Raw genomic sequence first — 27,996 nt, forward strand, 5'->3', positions numbered from 1 at the left:
ATTTGGGAGAGGCATATTTCATCAAAGCACTCAGGCTATATGCCCCATTGCAGTTACTACACCACCCACACGACCAGTTAAGGGTAGAGGATAGGCGGGTAGAAGGCGTCCTAGAGATGGAGACCCAACCGTTGTTATATTTGTTTTATGGAATGGCGGAGGTCGTTACATCAGATGGTGTCGTTATAGGTACGACCTCGATTTAAAATAAAGTAATAATTTACTTAACTTAATTCGATTCTGAGTATCAAGAGGAGTCCTCCTATTATGCTCCACTTATGAGTGAGCTTCGTAATTCTATAATATACTTATGTGTTTACTTCTGTTGGGAGGTTTTATGGAGATAACTATACTTATCATTCCATGATGGACTCTAATAAGATATGTGAGGCTAAAGGTGCCTTTCTGGTACTTATTTCGGTATGTTTTGATGTATTTCCGGATAATTAATTACAAATTGTGAATTATATGCCCTACCAGTGTGGGGTTCATTATGTGTTGTGATTTTGTTTAACGAAAGTTATTTAATAGGAGAAAATGGAAAGTTTCGATTGGCAATATGTGCATATTACTTGTGATTCAGAACTGAGGTCGAGGTCCTCGCATTTTAAAATAAATTGATATGTTTAAACCGGGCTACGAGTTGCGGTGGAAGTTATATAAGGATGAGATCCTTGTGATAAAAATTCTTGTGTTTAAATTCTCCCTTGTGAAATTAAATTTGTACTATAATACTAATAGGGAGTCGTGCCTGCTAGGCTTATTTGAAATTTTTTTTGTATGAAATTCTCTGTGCATACTTGCAAAATTCGTGTTGTAATATTGAGTTGTAACCTACGAGGTAGGTTCCCGCCCAGATGGCGTTAAATGTGACTCGTTAATTCGGGTAAATAATTATGAGGTCTTCATGCCTCACATCTTATTATTAGTATTGTGAAGGTTTGAAATGAGATTTTTGTTAACATGAAGTTAATTGACGATTCTGTAATTGATTATGAACAACTATTAAGACCAAATTGACCCAGAAGGGTGTCCCATTTAGATGGTCAGACGAGTGTGAGTTGAGCTTTCAGAAGCTCAAGACTGCTTTGACTACAACGCTAGTGTTGGTATTACCCACAGGTTCAGGATCGTATACGGTATATTGTGACGCCTCTCACATTGGGCTTGGTGCAGTATTAATGCAAGATGGCAGGGTGATTGCATCTGCGTCGCGGCAGTTGAAAGATCACAAGAAGAATTATCATATTCATGACTTATAACTGGCAACCATTGTTCATGCGCTGAAGATTTGGAGGCATTACCTCTACGGTGTCTCGTGTGAGGTATTTACTGATCATCGTAGCCTTCAGTATCTGTTCAAACAAAAGGATCTTAATTTGAGGCAGAGAAGATGGTTGGAGTTATTGAAAGACTATGATATCACCATTTTGTATCACCCCGAAAAGGCCAATGTGGTGGCCGATGCTTTGAGTAGAAAGGATGTGAGTATGGGCAGTCTTGCATATATTACAGTTGCTGAGAGGCCATTAGCTGCAGATGTTCAGACTTTGGCTAATCAGTTCGTGAGGTTAGATGTTTCAGAATCCAGTCGGGTTCTAGCTTGCACAGTCGCTCGGTCTTCTTTATATGAGCGCATCAGAGAGAGACAGTATGATGATCCTCATTTACTTGTCCTTAAGGACACGGTGCGGCACGGTGATGCCAAACAGGTTGTTGTGGGGGAAGATAGAGTTCTGCAAATGTAGGGTCGTATTTGTGTGCCTAATATGGATGGGCTTCGTGAATTAATTCTTGAAGAGGCACACAGTTCCAGGTATTCTATTCATCCAGGTACTCCCAAAATGTATCAAGATTTGCGGCAACATTATCGGTGGAGGAGAATGAAAAAGGATATAGTTGCATATGTAGCTCGGTGTCTGAATTATCAGCAAGTTAAGTACGAGTATCAGAGACCTGGTGGTTTGCTTCAGAAGTTAGAAATTCCTAAATGAAAATGGGAGTGTATCACTATAGATTTTGGTTTTTGGACTTCCACGGACACAGAGAAAATTCGATGCAGTTTGGGTCATTGTGGACAGATTGACCAAGCATTTCATTCCTGTGGAAGCTACCTATTCCTCGGAGTGGTTGGCAGAGATTTACATTCGTGAGATCGTCCATCTTCACGGTGTGTCCGTGTCTATCATTTCTGATTGAGGTACGCAGTTTACCTCACACTTTTAGAGGGCAGTACAGCGTGAGTTAGGTACACGGGTTGAGTTGAGCACAGCATTCCATCCTCAGACGGAAGGACAGTCCGAGCGTACTATTCAGATATTAGAGGATATGCTTCGCGCCTGTGTTATTGACTTTGGAGGTTCTTGGGATCAGTTTTTGCCGTTAGCGGAGTTTGCTTATAATAATAGCTAACGGTCGAGCATTCAGATGGCTCCATATGAGGCATTATACGGAAGGCGATCGATCGCCAGTTGGTTGGTTTGAACAGGGAGAGGCTCGGTTGTTGGGTACCGATTTGGTACAGGATGCCTTGGGTAAGGTCAAGATTATTCAGGATTGACTTCGCACAGCTCAGTCTAGGCAAAAGAGTTATGTCGACCGTAAAGTTCGTGATATTACATTCATGGTTGGAGAAAGAATATTGCTTCGGGTTTCACCTAGGAAAGGTGTAATGAGGTTCGGAAAGAAGGGCAAGTTGAACCCTAGGTATATCAGACCTTTTGAGATTCTGGAGAGAGTGGGAGAGGTGGCTTACAGGCTTGTGTTTCCACCTAGTTTAGCAGCCGTTCATCTGGTATTCCATGTGTCCATGCTTTGAAAGTATCACGGTGATCCGTCCCATGTGTTAGATTTCAACTCCGTCCAGTTGGACAAGGATTTGACTTACGAGGAGGAGCCGGTGGCAATTCTAGCCCGACAAGTTTGTCAGTTGACATCAAAGAGTTACCCTTCAGTTCGAGTGCAGTGGAGAGGTCAGCCTATTGAGGCAGCTACTTTGGAGTCTGAGTCCGATATGCGGAGTAGATATCCCTACCTTTTCACCAGCCCAGGTACTTTTCTATGTCCGTTCGAGGACGAACGTTTGTTTTAGAGGTGGAGAATGTGATGACCCAAAAGGTTATCGTATGTTTTAAACTCGAATTTGCGCTCTTAAGCCTTAAAAATCTCATTTTTACCCTTCTCGATTTGTGTGCGTAGTCCGGGCAGGTTTTCAAAAAGTTTTTATGTTGTATTTATTACTTTTTTTATTTATAAATAAAAAAAAGTAAATTCTAAATAAAATTAGAAATACTAAATAATCTAAACTAAAATAATCGAAATAAATTCAATTGAAATAATTCCAAAATAAAAAAAAATACTACTACTAGATTTCTAATGGCGATTCTAATGAATAATTCATCAATGACGAATAAAAAAAAATTCTATGCAATTCTGAAAGGGGGAAACTAATGCAAATAAGAATTTTTGCCTTAAAAGTTAATTTTAGTTGATTTCGGTCAAAGATTTTGGTAAACGGGCCCGGATCCGTGCTTTGACGAGTCCGGTAGGTTCGTATTGAATTATGGGACCTGGGCGTATGCCCGGAATCGAATTCGGAGGTCCCTAGCTTGAGTTATGAATTTTTGATGAAATTTAAAAGTTTGGAAATTATTTGTTTTTAAGAATTGATTGATATTTGGCATTGTTAGTATCGGGTCCGTATTTTGGTTTCGGAGCCCGGTACAGGTTCATTATGATATTTAAGACCTGTCTGTGAAATTTGGTGAGAAATAGAGTTGATTTGACGTGATTCGGACCTCCAGTTGAGAAAATAGAAATTTTAAAGTGTTCTTGAGAATTTCATTTGATTTGGTACTAAATTCGTAGTTCTAGGTGTTATTTTGGCGATTTGATTGCGCGAGCAAGTTCGTATGATGCTTTTAGACTTGTGTGCATATTTGGTTTGGAGCCCCGAGGGCTCGGGTGCGTTTCGGATAGGTTACGGAGTGAAATTTGGCCTGGAAAACACTGTTGGGCATCTGATATTATTGCAAGCCTCTGATCTCACATTTGCGAGATCAGGCATCGCAGTTGCGACCTCTGAGAGGTTCGCATTTGCGAGCTTCTCATCGCAAATGCGAAGAGAAGCTGGGCCAATAATTTTTGCATTTGCGAGTTTTCTTTCACATTTGCGAAGGGATTAGAGGAAGGGCAATGATCGCAAATGCGATCATTTAGTCGCATTTGCGAAGATTCAAGGTCGCATTTGCGAAGGCAGCAGAAGTGTGAAGGGCTTCGCATTTGCAAGCTTCGCATTTGCGAAGCTCAGGTCGCAAATGCGACATCTGCAGCTGATCAAAATGACTTTTGGATGGGAATTTTCATTCATTTCCCAAATTTTCAAGACCTAAAACACAAGAGGCAATTTTTCAAAGACCATTTCTTCCCCAAATCATAGATAAGTGATTCTAAACTGGTTTATGTCAATCTTTCACTACATTTTACAAGATTTCAACCTAAAATCTAAGGTTTCCATGGTAGAATTAGGGGATTTTGGGTAGAAACTAGGGATTTCGAAAATTTGGGGATTTAGACCTCAAATTGAGGTTGGATTCCAAAACCAATTATATATTCGGGCTCGGGGGTGAATGGGTAAATGGATTTTGGTCCGAACCTCGGGTTTTGACCAAGCGAACTCGGGGTCGATTTTCGACTTTTTGGAGGAAAATTTGGGAAATCTAAATTTATGCAATGTAATTCATTCCTTTAGCAATATTTTATATTATTGAGTCATTTTTGAATAGATACGAGTGGTTTGGAGGTGAATTCTAGACGAAAAGTTGTGATTGAGAATTAAGTGGCCTTCGGAGCAAGGAAAGTGTCGTGTCTAACTTTGGCTTGAGGGAATAGGTATTATGTGTTCACTTGCTACGTGTTTGGTTGTTAAATACGATGTATAGGTGAGGTGACGAGCAACTATGCGTCGCTGTCGAGTCATAGCATGCGAGTGAAATTCTATTCTTCTTTATTTTGTAGCCTTAAATTCTACTATTCATACTTAGCGGGTTGTTTGAAATATTGGGTGACTCACATCTGGTTTCACTAAGATTTGGTTACTTTTGAATATTGATTCAAGATTGAGATTACATTGTGCTATTGATTATGAGTACGATACTGGTTTCTCTATGATACTATTATCTATCCGTTGTTATTGATTCTGTGATTGGTGATGAAGAGTGTAAAGCATGAAGGGTGATGCCGTGCATGCATTATTTATATTGTGAGGAAGAGTGTAAAGCACGAAGGGTGATTCCGTGTATATTATGAGAGATTTAAAGCACGAAGGGTGATGTCGTGTATAATATGAGAGGTTTAATGCACGAAGGGTGATGCCGTACCGTTCTATTTATTTATTTGGTGAGGTTGAGAGTAAATGCACGAAGGGTGATGCCGTGCCGTTCTATTTCTTTATTTGGTGAGGTTGAGAGTAAAATCACGAAGGGTGATGCCGTGCAGTTTTCCTTGCTGTTTTAATTGCTCAATTCTTTTTGGTTTAATTCTGTCTTTTTATTATTCTCACTCTTTATGTTGTATTCCTCCACTGTATGTTCCCTTCCCATTATTTCTGCATTATTTCTTTATTTACTGTTGTTGCCACTAGCATGATTATACTGTTCAGGTTATATGTGGGTGTCTTGTCCTAGCCTCGTCACTACTTCGCCGAGGTTAGGCTCGACACTTACCAGTACATGGGGTCGGTTGTACTGATGTTGCACTCTTCACTTTCTGTGCAGACTTTGATATCGGGTCCGGTTGATCGAGCTTTTGCTATTGGTCCGCTGTCCGAAGACTCAAGGTAGATCTGTAGGCGTTCACAGACCTTGAAGTCCCCGTCTACTTTTTATGTCACTGTTGTTTTATTTCATTCAGACAGTTGTATTTCTTTGAGACTATTACTTGTAGTAAATTCTAGAATGCTCGTGAATTATGACTCCAGATCCGGGAGGTAGTAATTAATATAGTTTTATAAAATTTTGCACCTCTTATATTTCATCTTAGTTAATTATTGTTATTTACTGAATGGAAATAAGGAATTGGTTTAACGATTTTCTAACGTTGGCTTGCCTAGCAAGTGAAATGTTAGGCGCCATCACGGTCCCGTCGGTGGGAAATTTCAGGTGGTGACAGTTGGTATCAAAGCTTTAGGTTACATAGGTCTCACGAGTCACGAGCAAGCTTAGTAGATTCTGAAGGATCGGTACGGAGACGTCTGTACTTATCTCTCAGAGGCTATGAAGTTTAGGAACAATATCACTTCTTTCATTCCTTATCGTGCGCCATTGATTTTGCTTGAAACCTATATCTCGTATTCCTTTGTATCTACTCGTGTATGACATTGCGCACTCGGTATCAGTTGTGCGTCGACGGTTCGTGATGCCGCAGATGAACTACGAGGGAGCCAGAGATGGTCAAAAATTGCCTCAACGTGTGATTCCAACTGAAGATGCAGACGTATAAAGAGATCACCCAGTGAATAACGTGGAGGGTGCAACGTACCTTGGCATTTGGTTGATTTATACGAGTTGTGAAGGTTAATATTGTGGACTATCGGACGTGGTGAACTATGACTTCGCGCCGAGTGGGGGAGTCCACTATCAATGAATGGATTGCGAGTCATGTGTTATATCAGTTTTGGCCTGAAATATATATATGTGGTACTGAAAGGTTCCCCCAAATATTTACATGTGTTTAAGGCCTGAGATTTTGCAGAGTATAAGGTTGGGTCTTGCGGTATGTCCACCTCCGTAGAGTATAAGGCCTGGAAGCATAGTGGTTGACGAGATTCTGGACTAAGAATTGTCTGTATGGAGCTCTACTTTTGTGATCATTGTATATAAATCGGGGTAAAGTTTACCCCAAAGAAGAATCGAAGAGTATGTTAAGAAATGGGCCAGCTCAACAGTGTTGAGTCAGCATAACAAAAGAAGAAATTGGCCTTGGGAGAGATAATTCTCCACAGGTGTTTGTGGCAAGCCTATGAAGAGGGCAGACCAGCCAATACAACACTGCCCACTTGGCCCGGTTCTCAAAAATGCTTTTGAAAGAGTTTGTTTCCCGGACTCTCCGTAATTCATGGCCCATAGGGTTTGAATGGTTGCGTCAAGTCACTATGACGGTGTCATAATATGCCATCGGGTTCAATAAGTTAGCCCGTCATATTCCTACTTTGCTTCCTACAGCAAGAGAGCGAGTCCACAGACTAATTAAAGGACTTAATTATGATCGTAAAATTTTGTATGACTCGGGAGCTACAGACTGATACTTCATCTCCACTAGTGGTAGAAATTGCCAAGATATTAGAACGTATTCGGGGTGAGGAAAAAGTAAACTAAGGAGACCAAGACGTCTCGAGATTTTGGGGGATTCAGTGGATTCTACTTTGCGAGTATAAATTATTATGGCGGAGGCTCGGGCAGTCGGCCAGCCCAGTTCGCACATCGGATTAATCGAGGTGCTCCAGTAAGTTTTTTTTTTTATTGCACCACCGACATGAGTTTCCTACAATGGTTATTCCAGTTATCTGGCACAGACTCAATATGAGCAGCCAAACCCGCAAATGGGTTGTTATAAATACGACGATACTAGACACATCATGAGAAAATTGTCCCAAACTTGGGAGAGGCATATTTCATCAAAGCACTCACACTATGTGCCCCATTGCAGTTACTACACCACCCACACGACCAGTTAAGGGTGGAGGACAGGGGGGTAGATGGCGTCCTAGAGATGGAGACCCAGCCGTTGTTATATTTATTTTATGGAATGGCGGAGGTCGTTACACCAGATGGTGTCATTATAGGTCGTTGCAAAAAATATACTTCAACAGTACTAGGGATTATCGAGCCCTTCTTTTAATCATTGCAAAATATATTGAAAATGTATTTGGACGAATTGCAAAGGATATCCTTTATTTTCTTAAGGTAGAAGTTGAATTCTGGAAGCAGGGGCGGATCTACGTTATGTGAAGCGGTGTCGTCTTCGTCGGAAAATTTTATTATGTATATATATGCATGACAAGATGAAGTTTTATATAAAAAATAAAACGACTCTGTTAAACAACTAGAGCTTCTTGGTTCAATGGTGAGGCATCTTGGTTGTTCAAAGTTATGCGCCATTTTTTGCTACTTTTTTAAACAAAAGTAGCGAGCATTGAACCTTTAACCTCTTAAAACTTTAAAACAATAGCTAAACCAAAAAACTAAAGATAGATAGGTCACTTGAGATGAAAACAAAACTCCTAGTTTCTAAGAATGAATTATTTCAGCCAACTCAAAATGCTAATTTTGAAAAACGTACTCGGCTCCCTCTGCAAGATTGTAATTTCTGCAAATTACTTTTGTATTTTCTTTTTAATATGATATTCTTAAATTATGTTCAACTTAAATGTCGACACCGTTTACGAAAAATTTTGTGTACGCCATGTCTAGAAGCACGTGCTTGAAAACATATTGGCCCATCATGAGTTATGCAGGATCAACTTCTCATTCAATTGCTTGATATAGTCATCTCTATCTGCCTAGATAGCTCATTCCGTCATGTATTTTACACTTACATTTCATTTAACGATAAAAATATTTCCTTTAATAAGCAATTTTCTTCCTAAGAATAAACACATCATGACTTGTATGCTTTTCTTTGTTTTTGATACGAAGCAAGAAATCACTAAAAGATGAATATATTCTTGCCATCTCATATTCTTTTGTTACCTTAATTGTTTTCATTTGATGTCATGAGTATGATTTTGCCAAACTTGTATTTACAGTCTTATATTCGGTCGATTTTAGAAATACGAACCTGTACCAGGCTCCGAAACTAAAATACGGACCCGATACTAACAATGCCAAATATCAATCAATTCTTAAAAACAAATAATTTTCAGACTTTTAATTTTCATCAAAAATTCATAACTCAAGCTAGGGACCTCCGAATTCAATTCCGGGCATACGCTCAGGTCCCATAATTAGATACGGACCTACCGGGACTGTAAAAGTACGGATCCGGGCCCGTTTACTAAAAATATTGACCGAAGTCAACAAACATCAACTTTTAAGGCAAAAATTCTTATTTTCATTAGTTTTCAACATAAAAGCTTTTCGGAAACCTGCTCGGACTACGCACGCAAATCGAAAAGGATAAAAATAAGATTTGTAAGGCTTAAGAGCTCAGATTCGAGTTCTAAAATATAGATGACCTTTTGGGTCATCACAAATACATTTTCCACAGGTTTCTACTATCAGTCAAATTACAATGCACCAAAACAACAACAAATAAAATTTAGTAAACTAATGACATTTTGAAGAGGAATGCCTCACATAGATTTTATGAATGATGTTATACTAATACCATTTTTTCTTTGCAATTTTTTTAAATGTTCCCAACTTTCTTATGTTAATAGTAAGTAAAAGTTCAAAGATTTATTATTACTTTAGCTACAAAAATGTATTGAAGAAGGTCCTATGATATGATTCAACAATAATCTCAAATAATATTGTTCACCTTTTCAATGGTTAGTTACAAAATTGGAAAGATGCTAGAAAATTTTGAGTGTGAATATTAAATGCCTTATAAAAACAAGTAGGAGGTAAAGATTATATAAACCTAGTTTTCTTAACCTCTAGTAGAAATTACGCCGGAATGGGTTACTCTACTAGTCTGCTTAATACTCTTCCATATTTTCTTTATTTGTTTAATTAAAAACTTAATAAAACCAAACATATATTTTTAATAGTAAAGGATTGAATTATTTTGTTTATATTCCTTAAAAATATTAGTTATTTGAGCACTATATGTTGGATTGCATAGAAGTATTCATAACACGCAGCGGAAGACAATAACAATCCTAGGCGGATCTTTTCGTATTTAAAATTTATTTTGCATATCAAAGATCAGATCTAAGACGTACCTGGTCAAGAGAGTCTCGTTTTAAATTTTTTCGATAGTGCGAAGACTCTATGCGTATCCACACCGAGATTGATCCTTGCTATCAACTCTTTGATCAATGAAATCCCGCGAACAAATTGAATGAAAATATTGTATTGAAATTTTTCTCAAAAATCTCAACTCAAAGGTAGAAGAACAAGAAATAATTTTTTTGTACTAATATTTTCTATCTTGGCTTTATATTGCACTATTACTTTCTCAAAGCAATTTTCTTCTCAAGAATAACTCTCTTAGTTTTTACATGACTTTACAATATGTGTAAGATCTATATCACCCTAATTCTTAATTAGGACTCACACATATAAATATACACATAATTTCCATTGGAAAATACAAATCACATGCTTTATGGTAAATATTTAAAAAACATGTAACTAATTTATGGAATTAAATTATAAATTGAATTCTACAAATTAGTCAACATTTTAAAATAAAAACATGTAACTCATTTATGGAATTCAATTCTAAATTGAATTCTACAACTTAGTCATAATTTTAAAATAAAAACATGTAACTCATTTATAGAATTCAATTCTAAATTGAATTCTACAAATATTAATTATAATTACCAAGTGCATATATATATATATATATATATCAACCAAGAGATGTAATTTAATTTTCTTATTTATATATATTTCTTACTTAAAATAGAAAACTTCAGCTTGTCCACAATATTAATTATATCCTCTGTGCTAGCAAAGAATATAATAATATTTTATTTGGACTAATAACTAAATTTATTTGACTAATTAAATTCTTTAATTTAATTATCAAATAATAAAGTAATTAATCCTTTAGCAAAGATCAGGACACTCGTTAGTGTGCGACCCCATAGGTTCAATACTAAACCGGTAGTAAATTGATCACATCAATATACTAATCAAGGGTGGCGTCTAGCAACACTCCTTAACGACCGGATAGCATGAAGTATTTAATTTACTCTCAAGAACCTGTAGAAGAATAATATATTAATTCCTTCTGTCTTTATAGCTCTGGGTCACCTTAGGATATGGTTCAACTGTCAAATCCTAATAGGCGACCGACTATGTGTTTATGTCAAAAATAATCGACCATTGAATGACCTAAGAAACTCTTTTCTTCTTTCATTCAATCGCCCTTGCCAAGGTCTTAATTTGGTCGGTTATAATTTATGACAACATGGAGCTTAAACTCATTACAAAGAATTGACAGATTCCATCTTGATCAATCACTAATTCTACAAGTATTTAATCGTACCCAATATCCTTTCAATTATCGCCCTAGGGCATAGGTGTCTAGTATCAAAGCACAATAAATAACTTGTCAATTACTATGATGATATCAGGTAAAAGGAAACTCTTACATCACATTCTTCAAGAGAATATCCTATTGACAGTTTATGGTAATTCTAACCATTAGGAATTATCCAATGAATCGGTTCAATGATCATATCTCTATATGCATCATCTATTTATGTTATTTCGTTAATGAGATCAACTAATCTTTATCCCATAAAGACGCTCACATAAATATTGATCTAACCGGATTACTAATGTTCAAATTAATAATCCTACGATCAAGAACAAAATTTAGATTAAATTGTAAGAGACTTTACTCTCATTATCATGATCTCCATCATGATGACAAGTCTCAAAATTTAATCAAGGATCTTATTAAATTAATCAAGCAATTAATAATAACTATGATAAACGAATATCAAATGTCATATATTTTTATATCAAATAACATTCACAAAAATATGTTCAAATCATCAAATATGAGATTGGATCTAAGGCATATCTAATATATCCCTAACAATCTCCCACTTGCACTAGAGCCAATTGCTCTTGTACTTCATTCCCAATTTTCACTTGTGCTTGTCAAACTCCTTTGCTCCAAGTGCTTTAGTGAATGGGTCTGTAACATTTTCCTTTCCATCGACCTTTTGAATTTCGACGTCTCCACGTTCAATGATCTCTCTTATCAAGTGATACCTTCCCAGGACGTGTTTGGATTTTTGGTATGATCTTGGTTCTTTTGCTTGAGCAATGGCTCCAATATTGTCACACAATAATAGAACTGCACCTTCTATTGAAGGAACCACACTAAGTTCACTTAAGAACTTTTTCATCCATACAGCTTCCTTAGCAGCTTCACTAGCTGCTATATATTCTGCTTCAGCCACTGAATCAGCTACTGTAGCTTGTTTGGAACTTTTCCAACTCACTGCCCCACCATTTAAGGTGAATACATAACCAGAAATAGATTTGTTATCATCTCTATCTGAAGAGAAACTTGCATCAGTATAACCTTCAAGTTTCAACTCAGAATCTCCATAAATGAGGAATTGGTCTTTAGTCCTTCTTAAGTACTTAAGAATGGTCTTCACCACCTTTCAATATTCCTCACCAGGATTTGCCTGATATCGGCTAGTCATTCCTAGTGCATAAGCCACATCAGGATATGTACATGTCGTGGTATACATGATAGCTCCCACTGCACTAGCGTATGGCATCCTACTCATGTGTTCTCTCTCTTCAGGTGTTTTAGGACAATCCTCCCTGCTGAGAGTAATTCCAGTGCCTATCGGTAGATAGCCTCTTTTGGAATTATCCATGATATACCTCTTTAAGATGCTATCAATGTACAAGGATTAGGAAAGCCCAAGAAGCTTCCAAGATCTATCTCTATAGATCTTTATTCCCAATATATAAGCTGTTTCTCCCAAGTCTTTCATGGAGAACTGTTTAGATAGCCAAATCTTGGTACTTTGCAATGCCGGTATATCATTTCCTATGAGCAATATATCATCAACATAAAGTATTAAGAATATAATTGTGCTCCCACTAACCTTTTTATACACACAAGGTTCTTCGCATTTAACAAAATTAAACTTTTTAATTGTCTTGTTAAAGCGAATATTCCAACTTAGAGAAGCTTGCTTTAGTCCATAAATGGATCTTTGTAGCTTGCAAATTTTATTATAATCAGACGGAGATGTGAAACCTTTAGGTTGTGTCATGTACACATCCTCTTCTAACTCAACATTAAGGAAAGTTGTTTTCATATCCATTTGCCATATTTCATAATCATAGTAGGCTGCTATAGCAAGCAAAATCCGAATTGATTTGAGCATTGCCACGGGAGAGAAAGTCTCGTCATAGTCGACTCCTTCTTTCTGACGATATCCCTTGGTAACAAGACGGGCTTTGTAGGTCTCCACCTTTCCATCTGCTCCAATCGTTTTCTTAAAAACCCATTTACAACCTATATGTTTTATATCCTTTGAAGGTTCAACTAAAGTCCATATTTTTTTTCCTTCATGGATTCCATTTCGGATTCCATGGCCTTTTGCCATTTCTCATAATCAGAACTTTGTATAGCCTCTTCATAGGTCTTAGGGTCATCATCATTATGATCAACCTCATTTGATACATCATCTTGTACCATTAGATTTAATCTAGTTGGTACATGACGTTCTCGTGTAGACCTTCTAAGAGGTTCTTGTACAACTTGTTCACCTTGTGCTGGATTTGGTTGTTGTTCAATTTGATTTGGAACTGGTTCATTAACCTATTCTTGAACTACATTTAGTTCTTGAACTTTAACCGTTGAAGATGGCAACTTCCTTGTCAACTTCAAAACATCTAATAAAGGTTTTTCAACTTGCGTCTCATGATCTTGATTTTGTGTTAATTCATTTGTTTCTTGAACTTCATCAAGTTCTATTTCTCCACTATAATTTCCCTCCAAAAGAAATTTCCTTTACAAAAAGGTTGCTCCTCTAGCCACAAACACTTTATAGTCAGAAGGGTGATAAAAATAATATCCCATTGTTTCTTTGGGATACCAAATGAACCTACACTTATCAGATCTTGAGTTAAGTTTATCAAATTTAAGTCTCTTAACATAAGATAGACAACCCCAAACTTTAATATGCTTAAGATTAGGCTTACGTCCTTTCCATATCTCATAAGGTGTTATAGAGACTGACTTAGTGGGAACTTTATTAAGTAAGTATGCTGCTGCTTCCAAAGCATATCCCCATAAATTTATTGGAAGATCAGTAAACCCCATCATAGATCTCACCATATCTAATAAGGTTCGATTTCTCCTTTCAGATACACCATTGTGTTGTGGTGTTCCTGGAGGTGTCCACTGTGAGAGAATACCATTCTCTTTGAGATACCTAGTAAAATTTTCACTAAGATATTCTCCACCTCTATCAGACCTTAGTACTTTAATACTTTTACCAGTTTGTTTCTCAACTTCACTACGGAACCTTTTGAACATTCCAAAAGATTCAGATTTGTGTTTCATAAGATACACAAATTCATATCTTGACATATCATCAGTGAAGGTGATGAAGTAAGAATATCCACCTCTAGCTTGAATTTTCATGGGCCCACAAACATCTGTATGAATTAGTCCCAATAATTCAGTAGCTCTTTCTCCACTTTCAGTAAATGGAGATTTGGTCATTTTTCCTTTGAGACAAGATTCACAAGGTGGATATGATTCAAAATCATACTTGTCAAGGTACCTTTTCTTGTACAACTTTTTAATTTTTTTCTCTCCAATATGACGAAGTCTACAATGCCAAAGGTATGTATGATTTACTTGATTATCTCTTTTCCTCTTAAGACTTGAAACATGCATAATCGAATTAGCATTCATATTAGGTAAAACATAAACATCATGTTGGAGGTAGCCATTCACATATAAATTATCATCATAATAAATAGAGCAAATACCATTGCTTATAATAATGCGAAAATCACGTTTGTCTAACATAGAAGCTGAAATTATGTTCGAACCAAATTTAGGAACGTAATAACAATCATCCAACATAAGTACTTTGCCCGTAGGCATTATTAAAGAAATTGATCCTACAGCTACGGTCGCAACTTTTGCACTATTTCCAACTTGTAGATTAATTTCTCCTTTCTTTAATCTTTTACTTATTTGAAATCCCTGCAATATATTGCAGATGTTATAACCACTGCCAGTATCTAATACCCACAATGAAGCATCAGTAGTAGTTAAAGAAACTTTGAAAATATTTTTCATTTGAGTCTTACCTTGTTTCTTGTCATTTAGAGTTGCAAGATACTCCTGACAATTTCTCTTCCAATATCCTATCTTCTTACAATGGAAACTTTCAGCATCAGATTGGTCAGCTTTTCCTCTTTTGCCTTTGAGTTTGGTCACACCACCCTTAGGCGCAGTAGGCTTCTTCATGGGTTTATTTTTACCATTACCCTTCTTCTTAGAAGAGTTTCCAACCAACATGACAGTTCCTTTCTTCTTCTCAGATGCAAGTTGATTCTCATAATCAATTAGCATATTAAGCATTTCATGAAGATCACAATCCATTTTATTCATATTGAAATTAATAACAAATTGTGAAAAAGATTCAGAGAGTGACTGCAAGATCAAATTTTGAGAAAGCTCTTTACCCAGTTTGCACCCCAACTTCTTAAGTTCTTCAATAAGATCAATCATATGATTGATATAGGGTCCAACTGGAGAGTTTCCAGTCAATTTGGATCCAAATAAACCCTTAGATAGCTGGTATCTAGCCGTCCTGCTTTGTGTACCAAACATCTTCTTAAGATGTTCAATGATTACAGTTGGATCCATATCCTGATGTTTCCTCTGGAGCTCAGAACTCATAGAAGCGAGAATGATGCATTTGGTAGTAAGACATTCTTCTAAGTATTTCTGATAAATCTTGGTGGCATCATCATCATCCTCATTTGGGACTTCCTTGGCAGGCTTATCGATCACATCAATAAGCTTTTCATGCATGAGATCAATTCTCAAATTTCTGTACCAATCATCAAAGTTTGATCCTACCAACTTGTTGGCCTCAAGTATTCCACGCAGTGATATAACAAAAATATTGAGAAATCTAAAATATGGAAAAGAAAAGGCAATAATATAAGAACATATTTACATATATATCATAAAGACATGAACTTTTATCTAAATGATATTTCCATTAATTATTTTAAACTATTTACGCTCAATATAGTTTAAGAAATCTCTATTTCTTTTAGTGGAGTAAAGGAATCCTTTAACAATATGTATGAGCCCCTTGGATGTCAAGTCGTTTCTCACGTATATTTTAAAGGTAGCTACTCTTACCAATTGTATCCCCATACAATTTTCTTAAATAGCTCTATGTCAAATAGTCCCCTGGTGGTCAAGTCGATCCTATTGGCATAGTTGAGTTCAACCATCATGAAAGCAAAGAACTTATTAAATTTTATACTCCCCCGATTAGTCCAGGCATCCAGTGTAAAATTAAATAATTCTTCCAATCCATATATCTAATGCAATAAATAATTTTAACATATTCTCGAACTATAATTCTCCTGGTTGTCAGGCCGTTCCTTATAAACAAGAAATAAATAAAATTATTTATTTTGATGGATAACTTTACAATAAAATATTATATATTTTATTATTTAAGAACTCAAATTTATTAAGAGAGAATTGTTACTAAAATAATTTTTAATAACATAAAGATCAAATCTTTTATAGAATGTGAATTTAGTTCAAGTTGTCTACATGCTTAGTCCTAAATTAATTTACATCACATGTAATAAATAATTCAAAATTATGTAATGAACAAGCACGTGACATTAAAATGAAATTCAACATCTTCTAACATGTTTATCTTATATGCCACATAAAATAATTCATGCTAGAACATTATTATTAATTTATATCTCATAAACTAATAACAATTAAAATAATTGTATAATCTAATAACCTATTATAGATTTCCATCGTATCTTGTACAAAATTTCAAATTCAAGTTACGAACTATCTCAATAGTTTAACTTATATGAATACATATTTTATTCACAATAAAATAATATCAATTCATATGCATTCAAATAATTTGACTATTGCACAAGACACATGTATTATGGTTTGAACTCTTCAAATATAATCTTAAAACATTTCGTAAATAAATTTTAGACACAATAAACTACGGCTCTGATACCACAGTTGGATTGCATGGAAGTGCTCATAACACGCAGCGGAAGACAATAACAATCCTAGGCAGATCTTTTCGTGTTTAAAATTTATTTTGCATGTCAAAGATCGGATCTAAGACGTACCTAGTGAAGAGAGTCTCGTTTTAAATTTCTTCGATAGTGCGAATACTCTATGCGTATCCACACCGAGACTAATCCTTGCTATCAACTCTTTGATCAATGAAATCCCGCGAACAAATTGAATGAAAATATTGTGTTGAAATTTTTCTCAAAAATCTCAACTCAAAGGTAGAAGAACAAGAAATAATTTTCTTGTACTAATATTTTCTATCTTGGCTTTGTATTGCACTATTACTTTCTCAAAGTAATTTTCTTCTCAAGAATAACTCTCTTGGTTTTTACATGACTTTACAATATGCGTAAGATCTATATCACCCTAATTCTTAATTAGGACTCACACACACACACACACACACACACACACACATATATATATATATATATATATATATATATATATATACACACACATAATTTCCATTGGAAAATACAAATCACATGCTTTATGGTAAATATTTAAAAAAAATATGTAACTAATTTATGGAATTAAATTCTAAATTGAATTCTACAACTTAGTCATACTTTTAAAATAAAAATATGTAACTCATTTATGGAATTCAATTCTAAATTGAATTCTACAAATTAGTCAATATTTTAAAATAAAAACATGTAACTCATATATGGAATTCAATTCTAAATTGAATTCTACAACTTAGTCAAAATTTTAAAATAAAAACATGTTACTCATTTATGGAATTCAATTCTAAATTGAATTCTACAAATATTAATTATAATTACCAAGTGCATATATATATATATCAACTAAGAGATGTAATTTAATTTTCTTACTTAAAATAAAAAACTTCAACTTGTCCACAATATTAATTATATCCTCTGTGCTAGCAAAGAATATAATAGTATTTTATTTGGACTAATAACTAAATTTATTTGACTAATTAAATTCTTTAATTTAATTATCAAATAATAAAGTAATTAATCCTTTAGCAAAGATCAGGACACTCGTTAGTGTGCGACCCCATAGGTTCAATATTAAACCGGTAGTAAATTGATCACATCAATATACTAATCAAGGGTGGCGTCTAGCAACACTCCTTAACGACCGGATAGCATGAAGTATATAATTTACTCTCAAGAACCTGTAGCAGAATAATATATTAATTCCTTCTGTCTTTATAGCTCTGGGTCACCCTAGGATATGGTTCAACTGTCAAATCCTAATAGGCGACCGACTATGTGTTTATGTCAAAAATAATCGACCATTGAATGACCTAAGAAACTCTTTTCTTCTTTCATTCAATCGCCCTCGCCAAGGTCTTAATTTGGTCGGTTATAATTTATGACAACATGGAGCTTAAACTCATTACAAAGAGTTGACAGATTCCATCTTGATCAATTACTAATTCTACAAGTATTTAATCGTACCCAATATCCTTTCAACTATCGCCCTAGGGCATAGGTGTCTAGTATCAAAGCACAATAAATAACTTGTCAATTACTATGATGATATCAGGTCAAAGGAAACTCTTACATCACATTCTTCAAGAGAATATCCTATTGACAGTTTATGGTAATTCTAACCATTAGGAATTATCCAATGAATCGGTTCAATGATCATATCTCTATATGCATCATCTATTTATGTTATTTCGTTAATGAGATCAACTAATCTTTATCCCATAAAGACGCTCACATAAATATTGATCTAACCGGATTACTAATGTCCAAATTAATAATCCTACGATCAAGAACAAAATTTAGATTAAATTGTAAGAGACTTTACTCTCATTATCATGATCTCCATCATGATGACAAGTCTCAAAATTTAATCAAGAATCTTATTAAATTAATCAAGCAATTAATAATAACTATGATAAACGAATATCAAATGCCATATATTTTTATATCAAATAACATTCACAAAAATATGTTCAAATCATCAAATATGAGATTGGATCTAGGGCATATCTAATATATCTCTAACACTATATAATATATATTTTTCTTCAGAAATATGAATTTACTTCTTTTGCTTTTTTGTGAACAAATGAAATTAATTTCTAAAATTTGGGTATCCCATCAATATTTTTTATATTGTTTAACGTATTGTTGGTATATGTAATAAATAATAAATAAAATTGGACTCATATGGATTTTTGACTTGTAGGTTTATATCTCTTCATGTGTGTTTTCTTCTAATTAGTTGGACTTCGAAGGACAGAAAAATTCTTTGTCCGATGTTATTGTCCAAGTAAAATTAGTATGACATGATTACTAATATTACAATTTTGTCCTTTAGAGATAATTTAAAAAATATATATTTTAACTTTTAATGGGTATAAAAGTCTATCAATATTTCGAAAATATTTCAGCCGATCAACTTTTGGTGTTTTAATATTTGTGCTTTTATAATAATATAAATAAATTCAATTGACAATTGTTGTAGCAGAAAATATTACTAGTCCAAGGATATCTCAACAAATATATGGCCTACGATCAAATTTTAATAAGAGACGTTAAACTTTTTTAATAAAATTTATATATTTAAATATATAGAGCCACACACATGCAAAAAAATTAGTATTATCTTTCCTTTTTATTTTCGCACTTGTATATAGAATAATATGCTTCAAGACTTAAAAGCCTTTAACTTCACCTAATAAATTATTATTACTAAATGGTAATTCTTGTTAATAAGATGTCAGCCATTTATTTGCAATATATTACCCTGGATCTTATTGTAAATTTGTTTATTTATTAATATAAAGATCTAAGTAGTTTAATTCGAAGTTCTTAAATATTTCTAATGTTTAAAAGTAGACAGTCTTTTTTTAATTTTTATTATAAAGTTTTTGTACTTTTTTCTATAAAGTTTAATACTGTATTAGCAAAAATATTATTATGTATTCCACTATTAATACTTTTGGGGCCTTAAAATTTTGGGGGCTTTATGCAAATGTTTTACTAGCCTCCCTTGAGCCTCCTGATTATCAGGGAAAAAAATTAAAAAATAGCCAGATTTATAACTGGTAATAGAAAAATAGTCATGGTTTCAAAAGTAATTGAAATTTATCACTTTTTCATGTAAAGATAAAATTTGTACAAAAACACCCTTAAAAATCCGAAAAATTCTAGCATAATATGCTGAGTTCGAATTTTTACATATGAGATTCCAACATAATGTGCTGGAATTTCATAATGTACTAGAGTTCCAACATTATATGCTGGAAGTTTATATGCATGAGCTCCATAAACACGTATTATGAAGGAACTTTCCGTGTGCTGGAGCTCCAACATAATATGCTGGAAGTTTATATGCAGGAGCTCCATAATCTCGCATATTATGCAGGAACTTTCCGTGTTTCAGCAAAACAATGACTATTTTTCAATGACTTTACAAACGCTGGTTAATTTTCGATTACCAGTCCGAAAAATAACTAGCTGCTATTTTCACTGATTACCACCTCTACGAACAATAAAAAGAGAAGAAAAAAGATTATATGAAAGAAACTATCTCAATATTGACAACAAAAAAAAATTACAAGAGGTCCTAAGATTGTCAAAATTGTACACATGATGGAGAAAAAAATAGCCATATGGGACCAAAAGCTAAGAATAGCTGCTGTTATTACAATCATACAAATCGTTTTTGAGAATGGTAACTGTTAATACAATTTTACAAATCTTTTAGGGCTCCTTTCGATATCTTGCTGCGTCTCCGAAAATTTAGCTTTGAATGTATAGTGGTTCGTTTTGATGCATATAGTTTTCACCTCCGAGCTGGCAGGAAAAGTCAACGTCTACGCCTCGTCCCAAACAAGTTATCTCAGCTGGCAGGAATAATCACAAACTTACTTTTATTCTGTCGTCTCATTCTTGTACCCTGATGCTCTCCCACTTTTACCAATTAAGAATGGCTCGGGAAAATTATTTTCAGTATGAATGTCAAGGCCGTGAAACGACCTAGCTGCAAAGTACTCTGCCCCAGATTTAGCTGTTCCATTCATTAGAGTTTGAGAGTCCTTGTCACGAACACGCAGAGCCTTCTCTGTGATGTTCACTAAAGCAAAAACTCCATCTTCGACATCTTCTTCAACATCTGCAGAAATATTTAAAAGTTTAACCAGATGCCTTCAAGTAATAAACAAAAGAAAAGGCACCATACAGGCAGAAGTAATGCACACCCCAAGGGAAATTTAGTAGAAATCGATATTAGCTTTTGCTGAAGGCTCAGTCCAAAAACAAGTATTGGAAGCACAGCTATGAAATAAGTGAAAGTTGAATTTGCAGGATCACAGCCGGATAGACGAAAAGAGAACCTCCAAGACCCAAAATATCATGAAAACTATACATTGAAAAACACCTAATTCATGAACTAAAAGGAAAAAGGATCATCAATAAAACTTACTATGTTGTAATTACTTATCCATAACAACCTTAACCAAAATCACGCTTACCCACAAGCAAATGCAAAGTGGTATAACTCTATCAAGAAATGATATTTACAGTTTGTTCATATTTGAACAGGAGCTATGCATGTATATTTTTATTGTAACTTCATCTTGAACCCAAAAGAAAAATGTAAGCAGAAAAATGCACCTTGCTGCTCAAAATCTTCCACATATCCACCCTGAATGAAAGAAAACCGCGCTTCTGACCGGTCTTTCACTTCCATGGGGGAAGAAGTAATCAAATCCCGAAATTCTGTCACATAAGCCCCAGTCCATTCGCTTCCTCTGAAAAATATTGATTAAACAATTTAAAAAAGATTACTGCTTCCTCTTAGACAAACCAAAAAGAAATATCGCCAGCTTGTCTGTCTATGCATGCATTTTACGGTAATAAAAAATGCTATAAATGTGACTATCCATGATATATTCCATCTATAAAGGATTTCAATTACACCAAACGGCTCTGGTAATCATTATATTATAAAATTAAGATTTGAAAGTAGTAACAATCCAAAGGATCCTATGAAATATATTCAAGGTGATAATGTAACATTTGTTTAGACTGAAGTTTCTTTTCGTTCCCCTTCCCCTTCCTACTTACTCAAACTCTCAGCCCTTAGTTGGAAGTCAAGAGCTATCACCACTAAGAGCAACCCAATCTTGTCAGCTTAGAATGAAGTGCTTATAAAACCTTTTATTTTTATTATTATAGCAGGATATGCCCCCAATATGTTTCTGCGCGAACCGTCTCAGTGTCTCTCCGCAATAGGCAATAATAATATAACCCAATCGCCAAAGAAACAATAGTAATACTCCCCCGTCCAGAACATAATGGCAAAGACCAAAGTACCAGGGCCAATGCATTATGCATCTAAATTTAACAGAAATTCCAAAATTGACTTTTTAGTTTTTTTAGATTAAATGTACAAATTTAAATAGTATGTAAAAGGTAAGGTAATCAGGATATTTTAGAATAAGAATGCTTTAAAAATAAAAATCGTAGTCAAATACTTATTTCTAGCATCTCCATTTTTCTCTTCTTAACTTTTTTTGTTAGAGAAGGGGAGCATTGGAGCAATGGTCAAGTTATCTCTATGTGACCTACGTCACGGGTTCGAGCCGTGGAATCAGACACTGATGCTTGCATTAGGGTAGGTTGTCTACATCGCACCCCCTTGGGATGCGGCCCTTCTCCAGACCTATGTGAACGCGGGATGCTTTGTGCACCGGACTGCCCCTTTAAATTTATTTTTTTTGGGACTTTTCTCTACGTGTTGCAGCTCCAACTCTCCAAATGTACGAAGCTTACACATCTCCAAGCAGTTTATTTAGCTGAAGTACTGCTTCATAATCTTCGCAATACTAGAAAATAAATCCCAACGTTACGTCCTTACAATCCTGTGGCCACCTAATTAATCCCTACTTTTGTCCTACATCAGGGAAAGCTACCAACCCAGTTACACGCAAATGCGATGAGCTTCCACAACGCGTTGATGAAGGCTAACAAAATAACTTCTTTTATAAGTAGGGCTAACAGAATAACTGGTCGCTAAAAAGAAACATGAGTGGCTAAACATAAGAATGGAGTTTGAAATACCACCTGCCGAAAGCAATCATTGCTTCAAAAGGAGTAATAACTGGAGCTAAGAACTCTTTACTATCCAATAGAGCAGTTTGTGCACAAGAAACATAAATGAAGACATCGCACTGCAGAAATACAGCAAGATTTTCAGTATTCCAACAAATCACAAAAAAAATACCTCCAAGCATCATGCGACTAAGGTGATTTACCTCGGGAAAGTTGGCAAGTTTTGCAGGGTTAGGTCTCCCCATAACAAAAGTATAGGCTTTCTTCCCAGCTTGGATAATCAAGTCTTTCATCTGATGAATCATGTGGAGGTAACCAGCTGCACCAATAATAGAAGAATAAAAGACTTATTCTATGTACTTGAAAAGGTAAAAAATACAAATCGTGCAACTTTCAATTTGCACCAAATCAGATCCTATAAAGTCCAAGTATGTATACAAGAAAGTACCTACTCCAAGTGTTCCTACCAAGATCCCTATGATGCTAGCATCCTTTGCTTTCTCAATAAGAAAGTACCTGCAGAAACATAAATAGTACAGAAACCATGACATAGTGTCACAAGCAAGAGCATCAAAGAAAGAGAAAGCTAACAAAATCTATCAACTGAAATGAAGGGAATGATACTAATAATACCTACGCTTAAGAATCCTTTTCTGCTGAGAAAAATCATTCACCAAAAGATCTTCAGTAGCATCATATCTGACTGGGAATGATGCAGAGAACATAGAAGACAACAATCAGTAACATCCAAAAGACAAAACTAGCATCAAATTTTATCAGCATCATATAGAATTATCTAGACAACAATCAGTAACATCCAAAAGACAAAACTAGCATCAAATTTTATCAGCATCATATAGAATTATCTACAGATAGATCCTACTGAAAGCCAAACCTTCTGACAAAAGAGACAACAATTCCTTTTGAAATGAATAAAAGAAAATTTTCAGGAACATCAAAAGGTTAGTAATCTTTTCATCTTCAAACCAGAATTATCAACACCGAGAACCATTTGGAGATAAAAAATCAAAAGAGAAGAAACAGAGAGAAGTGAAAAAACACATCTTATTAAACCAGCAAAGAAAGGAATAGTAATATTGTTCTGATTGGGAAGTAGAAAGAGATACAAAAGTAGATAGTATTAGATGGAGGACTTTTGCAATCTCCGAACACTAAGTGAGACAAATTCCCAGCAAGGAGATGCAGAGGCACTGCATCTGAAAGACAGTCTTCAGTCTTCACAGCCAAATAAATTAAGGCAAATAATGACAACTTTACACACAAGAAGGAAAAACCCTCACCTATTTCACAAGTATTGTATGTCATTAATATATTTGCAAAGGCTGAGTCATCTGAACCAACATAGAAAAGCAAATAGTCCTCCATCCTGTGTCCCACAGGTAACGACCACGTCAACCCTCCAATACGATATGGTGCATTGTTCTCCTCAGGAGTACAGCCATTTGCACATTGACCATCAATTAGTTCTGGTTGCCCATTCATCGAGCTAAAAGTTTCTGATGGAGTTATAACTGGAGATATAGTATCAGCATAACAAATTTCCAGTTTGAAGCATGATTGAGTACCAACTGATGCTTTGATTTCTGTGATTGCATGTGCATATTCAAGTCCATAAAGAACCTGCCGTTATAAGCAACAACACTTATTTTTGAAAAAAATGTAGGATATAGACTACCAATTTTTTTGATGCCATTTGAGTGGCATTAAATGTCCTTAACAAGTCCGATATAGAATTTAAAATTTTGACAGCTCTTATTCAGAGGCGGATCCAGGATTTAGAGGGTCCGGGTGCCACACTAACAGATTTGATCAACTTTTTTGGGCTTGGGTTCGAGTTATTCGTCCTTTTCTGTTTATATAGACAAATGGATCGAACGGTAAAATATAACTAATGCAAGAGAACAAACTGATAGAATTAGATTACTAGCAACATTTAGGATGGATGAATCAATAAGAACAAGTTTTAGCACAGTGCAGATTAAAGCACTGAAATCGAGCCAGAGATCATAATGCACTATTTTACATAGCAAATTAAAGGTCGCCACAATGAAAATTATGTATATCGGAAAATGGAAGACTACATACGCAAACGGTTAACCTATAACTTTCTGGAATAAAATAAAGCCTTTTTGTGAAAGTTTAAAGTAATATAAAGGAAAAATACATCTTAAAATACCTTATCTAAGTTTAAAGCTCGACGATGGAGACATATACGTCTCCGATAATTTACAGGGAAATACAAATCCGGCGAACAGTTTTCACACTTCTGAGATTTTAATGGTGTTAGCATAGGCCAATCAAGAGCATTATCTACACAAAGAGCAATATAAACTAATCAATTCCCATGGCTTCAACTGTGGCTCCATAAGTAACCAATTTTGAGTCCATTTCATGTACTTATTGGGTTCTGCATCTTAAACACCAAAGACACTAAAAGAAAGAAACCTCTATTATTTAATTCTAATATTTTATACTTCTTGTAACCAAAAAAAGTCAACAGTCAATAGAAAAAGAAGATTGTGAACAAGTATATAAATGTTGCCGTATGATCGTGTCTGCATATAAGCCTATTTGTGTTTCACTTTTTAGTTTGAGAAACCTAAAAAAGTTAAGCAATGCAGCTGGCCAGATTCAAACTCTTGCCAGCTTGATGCAAAATCCAACCCCCTGCCACTGGCACCTTTTGATATTGCGGGTGGCAGTGGAAATATTTATACGATTTAATTTTTGCCGAAGTTTGCGGGTGGCGTGGCACCCACACCCTCCTTAGTAGATCCGCCCCTGCTCTTATTGCTGTCTGAATAATCAGAAATCATGATGGTAAAACCTCCCAGCATTATGAATGGCGTATGGAAGTCAAACACACTCATGGCAACCACTTAACTGAACCAAATTGATATAGAAATAACCATCACTGAGACAAGCTTTTAGTTTGACAGTTTTGACTGCACAATATGTACCAATATTAACCAAAGTAACAAAAGACAGAAAAACAACTTCACTGTAATATTACTTAATGCACTAGAAAAATATGCTTATTGCAACTTTCTGATGATAAACTAATGCAGAAGGCAAAAATAGACGTGGAAAGTAGCAGTTAGTCATACCAAAATAGGTTTGCCAGCTTTTATTGTATACTCGCAAAGCTTTTGAGCACAAAGTGGCACATTTAGTGAAGCTTTCCCAAGGACAAAAAATGCGGGAAGAGTTGATGTCCTACAGCAGAAATAGTCAGATCCAAACACTAATTTCATCAACCGTATCGCAAACCCAAGTTACAAGCGTGATGAAAATCATAAACATTCAATACTCACGGACTGAAGCAAGTATGGCCATAATGGATAACGCAGTCCGCATTAACATGAGATGCTCCAACTTCATCGACACAGCAATTTCCATACGTAGTATCCGCCATTACATACAGCCTAACATCCTTTGCATCTCCATTACTTCCAGTATGTAACTGGTTGAACGAGCGAAGTTTTTCATGTAGTGCAGCAACTATCCTCGTTGAATCTTTCAATAGTTCATCAGGGAACTAACAGTTTAAACAAAAAACATATCATGTTCCATTCAAAGGCCACTAATCTTCCATAACTAGCACCTTTAGCAAGCAACTCTACGACATCTCAAAAGATTTGGAAAAGCAAAAGAAACAAAAGGCTAAAGAAAAACTCTTGTTCTCTACATTCCTCATATATTTTGTTCGTCCTGCAGACGTTATATACGAAATAACTTTGAACCTATGAACGAGACGCTCTATATAAATATTTCCTCAAAGAAATGGGCTACAAATGCTTTATAATGATTAAACTAGCCATGAAACGGAGAAGCCCTCACATCATAGAATCGGGTCTGAAGAGCTCACAACCTTCTTGAAGCAACAACAAGTATGATTTCAAGTCAAGGCCATATTTGCCCCAATTATTCTTCTTTCATATCACTAGGTAGCTAAATGTGCAAGACAACAGTATCATTTGGTCAAATCTGAATGCTGACCATATGGTTTGAAATTGGAAAATGACCTCTGTTACTTAAAAAGAGTTTTTGTCCCAACTCCTATTAGTGATATATACTTTGATTGCACATATTCAAGAGTAACATAGCCTCTCACCAACATTTACAGTCGAAAAAGTGGATTTTCAAACTCTTCTCCTGCAAATTGAAGCATACCACCAAAGTAATCTGCTATCACTGAACCACTAAGCCTATGTCCAAAGTAATTTGCTAGATACGACAGCTTTTGCAACATGTGAAGCCAAGAACATACAAATAATGCGCAACTCAAAAAAGGTGACTTTCAAGGGTTTTGTAGGGTTGAAGCAGACAATTTCAAAATTATTTCAACAAAATATAAACTGTAAAATTGGAATTTCAGAAACAAAATGTGTACCTGAAGAGCAACTCGGCGGAAGCCTCTACCGGAGATGAATCCGGCGACACGATCAGTTTCGTAAATTGACTCCAATTCCATGGGGCAAAATAAGAATAGAGAAGAGAAAGAATCGGGGTCTCAATAGAAAGTGAAACTGAATTACGACGGAGAAGAGGGAAGGGTTTCAGGGAAGAGCACAGAAGGAAATATATAAGAAGACCCTGAATATTTTCGTCAACTCATAGCTTATGAAAACCTCCACAGCACAGAATACAATATTTCACATCACAGTTAATTATGCAAAGTCTAAAGTACCCCCATTTTAAAGTTTAATGACGTTAAGCAGAATTTTATTAGCAGTAAAAGTCGATATAAGTAAAGTAACTAGTGGCTTAGGCCCGTGCTCCCAACAGAGTAAGATTATAGTGGAAAATCTACATAGTTAAGTACTTATATCAGTTATATCTATAAACAAGAAATTATTTCAAATTTTAGTTACAACATGAA

At 35.2% G+C, this 27,996-nt stretch overlaps 1 protein-coding gene across 1 annotated transcript; it reads right to left on the reverse strand.

Annotated features, from left to right (window-relative positions):
* Positions 1-20,550: 20,550 nt before the first annotated feature.
* Positions 20,551-27,672, reverse strand: LOC104101300 (uncharacterized). Its single transcript, XM_009608746.4, has 10 exons — positions 27,508-27,672; positions 26,429-26,652; positions 26,222-26,330; positions 24,395-24,734; positions 23,727-23,796; positions 23,542-23,609; positions 23,297-23,412; positions 23,106-23,212; positions 21,654-21,790; positions 20,551-21,153 (listed from the first exon to the last, which is right to left on the reverse strand). The coding sequence occupies exons 1-10, from the start codon at positions 27,586-27,588 to the stop codon at positions 20,912-20,914; spliced, it is 1,494 nt and encodes a 497-aa protein (XP_009607041.1). The 5' UTR covers positions 27,589-27,672; the 3' UTR covers positions 20,551-20,911.
* Positions 27,673-27,996: the final 324 nt, after the last annotated feature.

Source organism: Nicotiana tomentosiformis, chromosome 2, assembly GCF_000390325.3.
Source record: "Nicotiana tomentosiformis chromosome 2, ASM39032v3, whole genome shotgun sequence".
Lineage (NCBI taxonomy): Eukaryota > Viridiplantae > Streptophyta > Magnoliopsida > Solanales > Solanaceae > Nicotiana > Nicotiana tomentosiformis.

Excerpts from the sequence above, each read along its gene's own strand:
- LOC104101300 (XM_009608746.4), bottom strand. The coding sequence starts at position 27,588 with ATGGAATTGGAGTCAATTTACGAAACTGATCGTGTCGCCGGATTCATC. Across the intron at positions 26,653-27,507 it reads TCCGCCGAGTTGCTCTTCAG|TTCCCTGATGAACTATTGAA; the intron begins GTACACATTTTG and ends TTAAACTGTTAG. Across the intron at positions 26,331-26,428 it reads GGCCATACTTGCTTCAGTCC|GACATCAACTCTTCCCGCAT; the intron begins GTGAGTATTGAA and ends TTTCTGCTGTAG.